This window comes from Camelus bactrianus, chromosome 9 (genome assembly GCF_048773025.1).
Source record: "Camelus bactrianus isolate YW-2024 breed Bactrian camel chromosome 9, ASM4877302v1, whole genome shotgun sequence".
Taxonomy (NCBI): domain Eukaryota; kingdom Metazoa; phylum Chordata; class Mammalia; order Artiodactyla; family Camelidae; genus Camelus; species Camelus bactrianus.
Window position 1 is genome coordinate 70,996,791 of NC_133547.1, and position 13,668 is coordinate 71,010,458.

The 13,668-nt window shown below is 50.8% G+C and overlaps 1 protein-coding gene across 4 annotated transcripts in view; it reads right to left on the reverse strand.

Moving 5' to 3' along the window:
- Positions 1-3,410: 3,410 nt before the first annotated feature.
- SLC6A2 (solute carrier family 6 member 2) overlaps positions 3,411-13,668 on the reverse strand; it is a 40,573-nt gene continuing 30,315 nt past the window's right edge. For all 4 annotated transcript variants that reach the window (XM_074370722.1, XM_045523130.2, XM_074370721.1 and 1 more), the window contains exons 9-15: positions 12,869-12,981; positions 11,491-11,619; positions 10,916-11,015; positions 9,801-9,901; positions 9,168-9,335; positions 7,851-7,922; positions 3,411-7,218 (exon numbers count right to left, since the gene is read on the reverse strand). In XM_074370722.1, coding sequence (XP_074226823.1) covers positions 7,195-7,218; positions 7,851-7,922; positions 9,168-9,335; positions 9,801-9,901; positions 10,916-11,015; positions 11,491-11,619; positions 12,869-12,981 — 707 coding nt within the window. In that variant the 3' untranslated portion in view covers positions 3,411-7,194. The remainder of the gene's footprint in view (positions 7,219-7,850; positions 7,923-9,167; positions 9,336-9,800; positions 9,902-10,915; positions 11,016-11,490; positions 11,620-12,868; positions 12,982-13,668) is intronic.

A 13,668-nucleotide genomic window follows, 5' to 3' on the forward strand; every position in this document is an offset into this window, starting at 1 on the left:
ATGGATCTGTGGCTCCAGGGTATGTCTAGGCCTTGACCCTCGCCAGGGCCTTCACTGGGGATGAAGATGGTCTTCCTTGATTTCCTGCAGCCTTCATGCCCTGCTAATCTTCATGCCCCGCTCAGCCCCTCCCAGGCCTGATGCCAACAAGCCGGTAGCTGATAAGAAGGACATCAGAAACCAGTCAGTTGCCAGCTCTTTCAGGAGTCTCTGGTCACTGCACATCTGTCTCCTCCTCTTCTGGGTCATAGCTGAGGTCAAGGCCTCCCTGAAATGTGATCCAGCTGAGGCAGCATCTCCCTTGCCAGCAGCCTAATGGGGATTGACAGTGGAGGGCTCATGGGGCAGTCGGGTCCTGCGGGAGGTTGGCTGCTGCCTTTGCAGGCCCGTGGAGGCTGGTATTTCCCGAAGCTGGAACTTCCTGCCTGGGTGATCATATGCGGCCACGCCCAGCGAGACTCAGATTTGGCTACTCAGACCCAAATTCAAACCTCTGGGGCACCATCCTAAGGAAGGGACAAGGGTACAGAAATATTGTTTTGGCTACATGAAAACATAGCAGTAGCTGGGCTGTCTTTGGGCAAAAATGGGTGAGAAGGAGAAGAAACCGATATTCATTACGTAGCTGATATGTACTAAACGTATAACAACAAGCTGTGTAAGTTAGTACTGAATCCAATATTAATATTTAATCCTCTCCACGACCCCACAAGGTGGTCACCATTGTCAGTCCCACGGACAGATGATAAACTGAGGCAAAGGGAGGTTAAGTAACCCAAGTTAAGTAGCCCAAGTCTTCATACTATTGTGATGGAACCAGGGTTTGGATGCAGGCATGGTGGCCCCAGAGAAGTTGCTCTTAAGTGTTCCTCATCTTGTTTGATCCTGCTGGTAACTCCCTCTTGGCAGTCTTGTTCCCACCCTTCAGAAGCTAGAAAGACTCAGAGATTTTACGTAACTCATCCAAGATTCCACAGGAGTAAGTAGTAGAGCTGGTGTTCAAACCCAGGTCTAATCTAAGGAACCCTTTGTTCTTTTCACTAATCCAGGGCAAACCACACACTGCAGGCCAAGTCCAGCCCATAACCTGTCTTAAAGCTGTGAATAAAGTTGCTTTCATGCTAAAACAGGAGAGCTGAGTACTTGTGACAGAGACCTTTACAGAAAATGTTTGCTGAAATGTACACTAAAAATGTAGGATGGTTGAAAGGCAGCAATTTCTGCCTCCATCAATCAGTGGCTGCCTGGAAAGGTAGTCATTCACAATTTAATGTGAATTAGTCCATTACATCTGTGATTGTTCCCTGAGAGTATGTCATAGGGTCAAAAACAGAAGGGACTTTATAGAATCACCTAATCCAACCATTTCATTTTCACCAATTAGAAAACTAAAGTTTAGTGATAACTTTTCCAATGTGACTCAATCATAACGTCAGAGTAGGTGGTCCCAAGTGGGCTCTGGGTGTCCCAGGTTTTTCCATAGCTTCGAGTCCTTGCAGACTTAACTCACCCAGACTCACCACGACTGTCCTGTTCAGGGCCGTGTGACAGAGTGATCTTCCCAGTCCCTGACAACAAACCCTCCCTTGATGTCCAAGACCTCAGAGCCCCGCTGTCTTTTCCCGCAGCTCTGGGCACCTGTCAGGACTTGTCTTATCTCTACCTCCACGTCACCTCCAGAAGGCAGAAAACATAATGAGAGAAGCAAAGAGTTTGTCTTTCAGGGGCTCTGTGACCTTGGGCCACTTCTCAACTCTAGCCCTCAATTCCCTCATCTGTCCAGCGGGCACATGCTTCCTGTTGCTGCCTGCATTGCAAGATTAGGCCAGGAAAACAAATGAGACATTGGATGTATGGGGTGGATTCAAATGAAAAGTCAACCTAATGCAGGGTGATGGAGATTTAGAAATGAACTCTGCTGTCATGCTAATTTAGCAGAGACAGATGCTATATACCAGAAGAGAGAGACCCCCAAAGGTAATATATACTCTTGAGGCTTCAACATTTGAGAATCTGATGAATGTATCCATTCTCTCTCCCAGAAAAGAAGACACAAACTCATGCACACAAAAATTTGCACCTCCTCTCAGAAGGTTCTGACATCTCTAAAGCCCATCCATGGCCACTTAGTTTTAATAACCCCAGGCCCAATGTACAGAAGAATAAATTGAGGCCTAGAGAAAAACTCCACATAGCAGTGCCTTTTGGATGGAGATAAAAATGAAGCTCTCTGTTTCCAAAAGTAGGATGGGAGTGCAATTAAAATTGGGACAATTCAGAAGCCACCAGTTACTCAAGTGAGGCTCACCTGTTAGCCTTCTCCGACCACATTTGTCAGCCTAGGGAACAGAGTGGCAGCCTGCCCCCCAGAAGAGCTGCCCTTTCCCCCCGGCCCAGGCTCCCTCCTCTACTCCCACAGGTCACTTGCTCATTAAATACCATCAGGTGTGAGGGAAGAGCTGGAGGCACTGTGGCTGCCTTTTGTTTGATTCATTCTCACGAACCCTAACTCCGATTCTGGAGTTAAAATTAACGGATCAGATGATAATACCCTCTCTGGGATGTCGGCCTGACTCCAACTGGACAGGCCAAACAACTCCCCACCCCGGGATTTTTAGCATAAATGTACTTGACTCTCCCAATGCAGGTGTGCAAGGCTGGGCTCAGTGGAAGGGGCCTCAGACGCTATGCAACCCCCTCCCCTACCCCACCTGTCACTAAGTCCCCTCTACAACCTCCCCAAGAGACATTGCTGCTGGGGCACTCCCTGCTTCCAGCACCAGCCCGTTCTCTGTTCTGGTCTCATCTTGTAAACTGTCTTCTTGGACTGCCCATCACTGGCCCCAGTTCAGCCCTTGAGCCCACCACCCACTCCCTGGCAGCCTTTCTATATTCGAAGACATATCCTGAACTGTTGTTTGTCAGTACGTCCCTTATATTGGTGTCACTATCTACTTGCTTACTTGCATTAAAAATAATAATGTAACATCACACTTTCCCCACACAATTCAGCGCTCAGCACTAAGGCCTAAGTATTCATGTAACCCTCTTCCCAGAAAACGCACACATGCACTAAACTGGGTATTCAATTCAACCCAACTAGAAGTTCTGATCCCCTTGCAACTCAGCCCTAAAAGTGAAAAAAGCAAAACTAGTTAACCAACTTGGTATCCACTTTCTATTTAAATAAAAATATGTGTCAATCTTAGAGCTAAGATTACAGATGTAATTCCTTCCCCCAGTCTCTTGTTCCATAGGTTATGAAAAGGGTTCTTTGGGTGAAAGGTGGGCTACTATGACCAGAAGCTCTTCTTTACTAACTAGAGGCTGATCACAGAAGACCCACTAGACTTAGTTAATTGGTAGCATTTTACCTTCATGGCAGAAAGAATTCCACTACCAGATACATGGCACAGGAAATATCCTTTATTATTCTGTACATTTAATTTTCCATGGAGAGAAGAGCTTTTAAAAGAAATGCACACCAGATATAGAAATCTGCATGACATTGGAACAGTCCATGACATGGGGCACCACTGAAAGTCTTTATTTACACAGAAGTGGAGAAACAGAGGGATGGGGTGGGCACGCCCCGAAGCAATGTCACATTCACCAGGATTTTGGTGACTTCTACGACTGCAGCAATAGTCATGCTGCGTATTCGCAGAGAGGCGGATCCTAGGACTCACAAGGACATGACAAGTCTACCCTCAAAATCCTCAAAACAAAAGGGTTGGATTTATTTTTTAAATATCAAGTGTTTCTGGCATCTGTTGAAGAAATATCGGAGAAAGAGGAACTACTGACTGTCCTGAAAAATCATAGGTCTGACATTTCTCTGCTCAGTAGTAGGTTTTGGGTCACTACATCATTCTGGGAAGTCCTACAGTAAGCAGGGTGCTTCCTTCATTGTAAATTTAGCATGATAACACTGTTACAGAGACAGGAACTTTTTTTTTTTTTACTGGATAGGACCTCTGATTCTCTGATCCAACCCTTGGTTTTACAGAACCCGAACTCTGAAGCCCAGAGAGGTGGAGCCCCTCTCCCCAGGCCACCCAGCAAGATAGCTGCAGACCCAGGTCTGTGCAACTCTAAGCGCTGTGCTGTTTTCACCACACTACACTCCCTCTCTGTTCTTCTCCCTTCCATGGCTCTCAAAGGAAACAGACAAACGAAATGAAATGAGCTCAGTGGGCTTCTTACTAAGAAATGACATCTTTGGTAAGAATATCCGGTCTCACATTACCACAGCGGCAACACAGACCATTCTGCACGAGACCAGTCTCCCACCTGGGCAAGAACCCCTCTGAGAATGAAGGCGGCTTTGGGGGCCTTTATTCAGCAGGATACTCAGCAGGAGTTGGCAATTCCCCTTCTCCTCTGTCTCATTCGCATCTGGAATGAAGACCAACTCACAGGTAGACGCTAAATAACTAGACCTTGAGTAGATATTAACGTGATGGTCTTAAACAGATATTTGTACACTTCATGGAAAATAATAATTCCTTAAAAATCTGGGAAAATATCAAAAGTGTCCTGTACAGTACACAGGAGCACCTTTATCCCGGGTAACCTCTATCAAAAAAAAAGGTCCCAAATAAGAAGTCAAACATCACTTATGATAAAGCACATGTTCCCTCCTCATGAAGTGTGGGTGAAAGGTGAACCCAGAAGGTCTGCCAGCACCTCCTTGAGAATGTCCATGGCTGTCCTGGGTCCCCCCCAACCCCAGGGACCCTGGGGTTGGATCAGGTTCCCCCCCACCCCCTCCAGGCTCAGGAGCCAACTTCCCCCACAAGACAGCACCACTGGGTTGGTTGGCGTGGGGTCAGCTAGCACCACATCTCCGGTTCGCCTTCGGACGAGTGTCTGGAGGCAGAAAGGCCATGTGCAGATGGCAAAGAGGAAATGGCAGGCTCTCTCTCAAGACTGCCCTGATACACAGGCTCTTCTGACTGTTTCCCCTCATTTCTGCCAAGCAGATTCAGCTGTTCACATCCCACTGTTCCCTAGAGGAACTGTTTTCACCAAAGGAGAGCAGCTAAGAACTGCCTCTCTGCAACCAGCTAGAGGAGGATAAATGACACCCCCTCTTCCCTTCTTTTGACACACTCTTGCTAAGAAATACTCCTTGGCCACTTGACTGGATGGATTTTTGTTTATTCTAAATGACAGCTCTGGGTGGGGTAAACCACACTGTGCTGGGAATTTCAAAGTGCTCTCAGCTGAGAGTCAGGGGATCTGCTTTGAGGATCCGACTGGATCCCTTCATAGCTGAGGCACTGAGCAAGACTGACTGAAATGCTGGACCTTGGTTTTCTCACCTGGGAAATGGGGACCCAGAAGCCAGCCCTGTAGTAATCTCTAGGCGGATGGGAGGCAACGTAGATCAAAGTGCTTGTGGAAAAAAAAAATTACACCTAGGGAGTAATTACCCTTCATGGGAGGATTCAAAGTCACTGATGGGGCCAGATTCCATCAGTGATGGGTCACCCTGCTCTCATTCCCAGACCCCTACCTGATTGGCCCACTCTGTGGGATCCTCTCAGGCCCTACCTTTTTCAGGGCCCCAGTCACTTGCCACTTGGGCTATCTCAGATTTTGAACTGGACTTTTTATATGGAAAGATCCAAGGTCTCTTGTTTCTCCCACTTTTCTTTAAAGAATGACATAAGGACCCTAACCCAGTAGAACCTTGCCCCCAGCTGGCCCCCCACAGCCATCTTCCACCGACTGCACCATCAGCAGATGGGGCTCAGTGACACCCCACTTTTCCCAAAGCACCTTTTGGATGTGTGCCTCCCTAGACGCCAGTGGAAAAAATGTGGCCTCTCTTTTTTTGCCCAAGATTCTACAATGGGGGTTCCCACAGTCAGAACAAGAACCCACAAGTCTAGATTTCCAACGAGGGTGTAAGAAACTCAAACCATAAATAGAAATTCCAAACAAATGGCACTGCCTTACCAAACTACAAATCATTTCTCTGAATGAGCCGAAACTAACCAACAGCACCACCAGGGGGCACCACTCATGAGTTTGTATCAGAAGTCAGCGTAGAAATTCTCCACCTACCAACCTGCTCCAGCAACTCAGAATAGTCTCCCCTCAACCTGAGTGACTGAGGTGCTACGTGCTTGGTTCCACGCTGCCCTCCACGGTACCAAGTCTGGTCCATGAAGAGAGACAAAGGGAGTTTTCAGGGCCTACTCTCCATCACTCCAGACGCCTGGTCTGTGCTGGGTGGGATTCCCAGGGACAGGCTTTGCAGGTATCCATGAACAATACAGAAACAGGCAGCCTATCGGGCCGTCCTTGGACACCCGCCTGGCCCCATGAGGACAGCAGAGAATCCCATAGTGGAGACACCCAGCTGGCCTTGCTGGGTTCCTGGCCCAAGTCCCCCAGGAAGGTCTCAGGAGCCACAGACAGGTTTCTGGGCTCCATGTACCTGACACAGCGAGGCCCACATACGGTCTCTACAGGCTTGTCTGGTTCTTCTGCAGAAGCTGCTCACTGTGTCACCATCTGGACTCTACACACCAGAAGCCAGAAGAATGTTCCAGAACACACACAAATCAAACCCAGGTCCACCAGAGTGAAAACTAACTCTGAAGGTTTCTGCTCATGACCCCCCAAAGCTTCTATCCACAGACTTCATGGCAGCGATAAATACACCCAAGCTCCCTGACCAAGTTCCACACACCAGAGCACTGACTGGGGTGGACAAATCTATGGGACCCCCCCTCCCCCCGCCGCCAGCCTCAGCTGGGCTTTTTATTTGTGTTTTGGTTTTACGGTGTCTGACCAAAAGCAACCTCCTCTGTCTGATTTGCCTGATGGAGGATTTCTTCTGAGGCCCAAAGTACCAGCACTTGTGGCGGGGAGTTCTGCCCGAGCCGTGGACCTCAGCCCAGGCTCCCACGCTGGGTGAGACTGCCTCCACACTAAGGAGGTTCCACAGAAGTCATTTTCTGGTTCCCTCCTCTCCTCTTCTCTCTGAGGCTTACCAATCCAAGCTCACAGCCTTCAGGCCAGGTGAACAGAAGGTGAACGAAAACCAGGGCACTAAATCAGTGGTAACTCGGAAAAGAGGGAGGTGGGGTGGAAGAGGAACCCCGAGACAGTGCCCGGGGTGGTAGGAAGCCTTGGACCTGAATGCTGGCGCAGCAGGGCTCCTCCTCGGGGTCAGGCTCAGATGGCCAGCCAGTGTTGCAGCTGCAGAGAAAGACGGCGAGGCCGTTAGGCTAGGCTCAGGGCAGGCAGGGACCGAGGGACAAGGGCCAGCTGAGAAGGGCAGTGGGAAGCACAGAGGGGCACAAAACACAGCTGCTTCCTTCAAAGACCCGGAGAATATGCAGACTGATTCCCTCATGGTTACCAGGATCCAAAAAAGGCAAAGGAGCCTTTGCCAAGTCACCCAGTAAGTCTGAAGCAGGGGGCTCACGGGGCCCCTCCCCAATCCCCCACCACCACATCTTTAAGGGGAAGGGAGCAGGACTCAGGTCAACATGTTACTGATACACCTGCAGTGCTTCCTTGTAGATAAAAAATCCTCAGCCTAATTATGGGACACTCCAAGGTGACAACTCAAAGAGAGAGAACAGAGTTTAGGAAAGCTTGGGCATGTGGTATTCCAGGTCCAGGAAGCCAGAGGGGCAGGCGGAGGCTGGTGGAAGGCAGAGGACCGGCCCTCTCCTCCGTCCCGCCCAGCATCACACTCGCCGGGGCTACCGCCCTCAGCTGCTCTGGGGTTTCTGGCAGGTGGTGTGTGGTCCTGTCTCGGCCAGCACAGCGGGGAGCAGCCCCCGCCCCGTGGCCCCCACCAGAATGGTCCAGGCTGCACCTACCTGGAACTGCCTGACGTCCCTCTGGGCCACCAGGTGATGCTCGTTCTCTGGGGTGATGCCATAGGCCAGTCTCTGTGAGAGGATGGAGAAGGGGAGGCCTCAGCTTGGCCCAGAGGACAGCCCGCGCCCTGGTTTGTGGAGCTGGTCGGTTCACTCTGAGACATTCATCCAGTGAATGTTCATTGAGCCAACTGCCAGACTTTGGGATTTCATAGACAGGAAACACGTCACAAGGACCTAGAGGGGAGGGGGTGGACACAGCCCTGCCTGGGACCCTCTGCCCAAAGTTTCTGTATGGCTCACTCCTTACATCCCCAAGTGTCTTATCTGTCCCCTCATGAGAACGTGAACTCCGGGGAGTCTGTCTACTGTGGGAACACTTCCTGCCCCGCACAGGTTCTCAGTTAATATCTGTGAAGCAAGTGGATAAAAGAACGAAAGAAGGAAATCTTTATATTTCAAGTAAGGACACTAGGAAAAGACTGTCACCGTTATTTATGAAAGAAAGGGCATAAATAACAAGGTCCTACTGTACCGCACAGGGAACTATATTCAATGTAGGTAATAACCTATAAAGAAAAAGAATGTGTAACACATATACAACTGAATCACTATGCTATACACCAGAAACTAACACAACATTGTAAACCAACTATACTACAATTTAAAAAAAAAAAAGGAAGAAAGGGCATTTAACAACCAAAGAATAGGGGAGACATAATTTCAGTTAAAAGGCTCTCTTTCCTAAATACTTCTTCTCTGCATATGTATCTGCAGGGCACACTGCTAAAAGAAGAAAACACATCTTGGAAATCTCCAGTTTAAGCTGATCAGGTGTCAGGTTCAGGAAAGAGGCAGGAGAAAGCTGAGATACAAGGTCACAGTGAGCTTGGATGGGGAGAGCGGGGACTTCTGGGGACATGCCAGACCTCAGGAGGTGGGGCAGGGGTGTGGGCACCATGGATGCAGTCTGTCTAAGTCAGCCTGAGATGGCGGCTGAGCTTCTTATATCCAGAAAGTCTGAAGAGAGGAGGGGCACACGCCACACACGACGCACGTGATAGTAGGTACCACGTGTTGACCGTGTCCCATGTGCCGGGCACTGTGCTAAGCACCCCCTTTCACCTTTCGAAGTCCATATTATTATCCCCAGATCACAAATGTGGAACCCGAGGCTGTGGGAAGCAACATGGCCGATGTGGTGGGTCTGACTCTGGAGTCGGTGTCCTTCTGTCTCTCTCTCCCACCCCCACGGGAATGACTCCGGATCCCCCGCCCACGCTGGCCCCCGCCCTCCCAGGGCCACCCAGAGCTCACCTCGCGAAGGGAGCCCCGCGTGCTGAGGAACTTGTAGACGATGTAGGCCGGCACCAGGACCATGGAGGAGCCCGCGATGCCCCACCCAACCCAGTTGGCCCAGAGCGGGAAGACGTAGTCATCGTAGGTGAGCGGCTTGAAGTTGATGATGCTCACGACCACCACGAACTTGGGGGGGAGAAGGGAGAGGAGCGATGAGGAGGGGGAGAGACAGGGAGAGATGGGGTGGGAGAGAGGGAGAGGGTGGGAGAGAGGGAGAGAAGCAGCAAGACACAGGAGAGCAGTGAGGGGCAGTGCGGGAGATGGACATGGGGAACAGAGACGGTAAGGAAGGAGGAGATAGAGAAGGAAAGGAGACAGAGTTCAAGTCAGGAAGGATAGCAAAAAGGAGCTAAAGAAGCAGAAGCAATAAAAGGAGGAGACTGGAAAGGTGGCCTTGGAGTTGGGCTGAGTGGTGGCACACAAAGCCCCAGGAACCGGGCCCCAAGGAAGCCCCCTTGGAATCAACAGGGCGGAGCATCCCGAGCACGTGTCTGCATGCCCAGGGCCCTGCATCCCAGAACCTCCTCCCTTAGAAGCACATAATCCCTCCCTCCCCCTCCCCCAAGGGCGCCCCCACCAGGCACTACACACCAGGAGGAAGACAGGGCTGACGAACTTCCAGCAGAGTCTCCAATACAGGCCCGGCTTGAACCCCATCATCCGCTGGATGTCGTTGCTGAACCTGTCCACACCTGTGCACACAAGGGGCAGTGTCACAGCCACCCCTGCAGAGCCCAGGGCTGCCCCTGCTGCCTTCCCACGAGAGTCTGTCCCCAGAGGGCCAGCTGAGCAGTGGGGCAAGACAGGGACACCCTGGCACTTAGGAGACCTGGGGATGGGCACTCGGCTGGTATGGAACAGGGGAGAGGACTCACTCAGGGACAGTATATCCTTGTAGGTGCCCCTCAATTCATTTTTCAGAGGACAAACCAGGGATCAGGGAGGGGAGGGGACCTGCCCCAGGTGACACAGCCAGGGTGGCCTGACTCCAAAGCCCAGATCTTTCCTCTTGGTCCCTGCTTCTTAAAACAATGATGACTGTGTAGTGTTTGCCCCGACTTTAACCTGGTAGAAGTACCTAGACTCATGTCGAAATCCCTTTCTGATGAGTAGAAAGGAGTGAGGGCAGGACTAAACTTTGCTGTGACATGTAGGGGAGAAAAGGAACAGTTACAACACGTGTCACACTTTGTACCATGTTCTCCCCACTCAGCGCTTTTGTACCATGTTCTCCCTACTCAGTGCCGGAACAAGATTGGTGAAAAAAGCAGATGCCCAGTTACATTTGAATTTCAGATAGACAAGGAAAAAAATTTCAGCTTAAGAAAATTCTGTGCAAAATTTGGGACATACTTATACTAAAAAAAACTGTTCACTGTTTATTTGAAATTCAAGTTTAACTGGGTGTCTTGTATTCTATCTGCTGAATCTGGCGACCTGACTCTAGAGTGAATTGCGTGCCCTGGGGAGCAGCAGCTTCCTCTGAGTTCCTCTCCAAAAGCTGACACTGATGCCTCTGGGGCCCTTGCATCACGCAGAGATGAGCTGAGGGCTGGGAGACCTGCGCCCAATTAGCAACTTGCTCAATTCTGGGATCAGCCAGCGGCTGCCCTGGAAATGGAGAGTCACTCTGCATCTCCAGGTGAACAGGCTCCAGAAGCACAGGGGCCAGAGGCTTTTCCACCCGCTCAGGGCCCAGCACGTACCATAAAACCAGGAGACTCCGATGGCTTCCATGAGCACAGCAAACAGGATGGAGGTCCCCGCCGCAAACGTGTCCAGCAGGGTCAGCACATATATCCCACCCTGGGGCGTGGACAGAGATAGCCTGAGGCCATCACGGCTAGAAATGGCCACTGACTGTTACATCCATCAGAATTCACCTGTTCCCTGTCCCGCTCACTCAGAACCCTGTTTGAGAACTCAGATGATGGGGCTACAGAGCTACTGGGTTGCTGTTACATACTCTAACAAAGACCTTCTGGGGTCACTGGGTCTGATGTTAGTTGGGTACTTCAGCCAGTAAAAAGCAAGATGCGCTTCAAAGGGAATATGCTGCCTCCCAAACCAATAGGCAGTTAAAAGTTTTGCTCTAACAGGAGAGAGGACAACGGGGTGTAACCCTAGGGTATCAGGCCACAGAGTTCAGGATGCCAGGTACCACCACGGTTCCCCTGAGCTCACCCTGGCCCTGTCTCCAACTTCATGTCTGGGAATATCTGGCTGGATGGAAATGCAGCCCCACAAGCTCCAGGTGACCCAGAGCCCAGCCCCTCCTCACCTTGGTTATGCAAAACAGGGCCAGAAGGAAAGTTCCAAACGCAACACCAAATGTGAAGAGTTTTCGGTGACGCTTCAGGACCTGGAAGTCGTCAGCCAAGCCCGTGATGACCGCCTCCATGCCCCCCATCTGCGGGGAAGCAGGCAGGGTGGGATGCCGGAGTGGGGGGCCCCCAGCAGCCCTGGATTCATGCACCCTGCCAGCTGCCTTGTTTCCCTAGAGAAATCGGCAGGTCCTGCCTCCTCCCCCTCCTTTCATCCACTTCCGCCCTGTTCTCAGCCAAGCTCAGAACTCAGAAACCGCGTGGGAGAGGGTGAAGGGTTAAGTCCCGTCTCCTTCCACTCAGCAGGTACCTGACTCCTGTCCACTCTCTCAGCCTGAGTGGATGCTGTAGGGCAGATCGGACGGTAAAAGGGGTCAAATGCCAAACCACCTGTTAGATATTTGCGTGCAACTAAGGGCCTTCTGGAAAAACTACCAAAGAAGGGCTTCTAGTGGTGGGAACTTTAGGCAGCAGTTTCTGGTAGGGTTTTTTTGGCCGCCTTTCTAAGTATCAAGCAAAACGGTCACCTCAAACTCCAGACAGAGTCTCACAGGGGCTCATATCCCACAGCTAGGGGCAATTTTATTCTCTCCGAGGTCACTACTAGAGTCTCATATGAGTAATAACCATGTGTTTATTTAAGTGACACCCCAAACCTGGATGACAGACAGGAAGCATCACTCCCCACCTTTTACCCTGGACACAAATTGGGGATCAAAATCAGTATTTCCTCCTAGGAGAGCAGAAGCAGCCTCAGAGTCCTTCTCAGCACACTGCTCTTAGCAGATCCACTAACGGCCAGGAAAAGCCAGTAAGAGGAAACCTATTTGCCAGCTGTCCCCGAACACTTCTGGCACACTTATCTGCATCGTGTACTAAAGGTGGACCTAGCTACGAAAAGGGGCCAGTACACCTAATCTTACAGATGGGTAAAATAAAGGATCTAAAAAACTAATGCAGCTCAAAGTGTTTTTTGGTGGTGGATGATGAAACATCACGGGAAGAGTGGCTGGTTCTATCCGTGCTCTCTTGGGATGAGTTCCCCACCTACCATAGGAGAGCGCTGGGCCGGTTTACCTGAGGTCTCTCCTGACGTGGATTTCCAAGATGCCAAGGGGGTTTCTACTGGCTCCTGGATTTGGCGTCAGTCTTGCCTTTCTGAGTGAGTACTGATTTCCTTGTTGCATTTAAATAGGGCCTTATGGAAACAACTACTTATCAGGTGCTTGGGGGGATCTTCAGACTGAGTAGTGTGTGTGTGTGTGTGTATTTGGGGGAGGGAGGGTCAGGTCCAGTGGTGTCTGTCGGGGGTGGTATCTGAGCAAGATCACTCACTGAGCTGTCAATTCCCAGAGCGAGGAGCATGATGAAGAACACGACGGCCCAGAACGTGGATCCCGATAGGGTGGAAATGGCTTCCGGGTACAGGATGAAGACTAGGCCAGCTCCTGTAAGAAACATTGAGGACCTCACCAGTGGCTGAGCTGCAGATGAGAGGGGAGTGTTTTGAGGTCCAATACGCCCCAGCCCTGCCCCATGATATCTGAGCAGTCACGTGTGGTCTGGGCAAACCACGCTCCGAAGATGACTGATGGAGCCAGTTCCAGCCTGAGTTCACCGATGCACCCAGGAGGTTGACCTCAAACAGCCAAGCCAGAGAGCAGTGCCTCACCTGGACAGCTACACACAACGTGCTTCAAACCCCACCACCCGCGCACTGTGAGGGATCCTCCTACTCTCCAAAATGCGTGACCTTCAGAGTCCATGAGAGGCAGCCCCTCCCCAGGTCTCAGCCTCTTTGTGGCCATAAGAATATGAGAAGCAGCGGGGGGAGGACGCAGGCTCTAGAGGCAAACTGGTTGGATGCTGGTGCCACTGCTCACTAGCTGGGTGACCCCTGAACAGCTTCTATGGCCTGGGTCTCAGCTTTCTCATCTTTAAAGTGGGTCTATTAACACCTGTCTAGCAGCACTGCAAGAACTAAACGAAGATATGTCAAGTGCTAAGCACAGGGGCTGGTACAGAGTGGGTGCTCCAAAATCTGTCTTGCCTGGCCTCAGGAGAAGCTTCTGCCCAGAATTCCTACTGATGGCCTCAAAGTCCAACAAATGAGCAGTCTAGAAAGCTCTATGTCC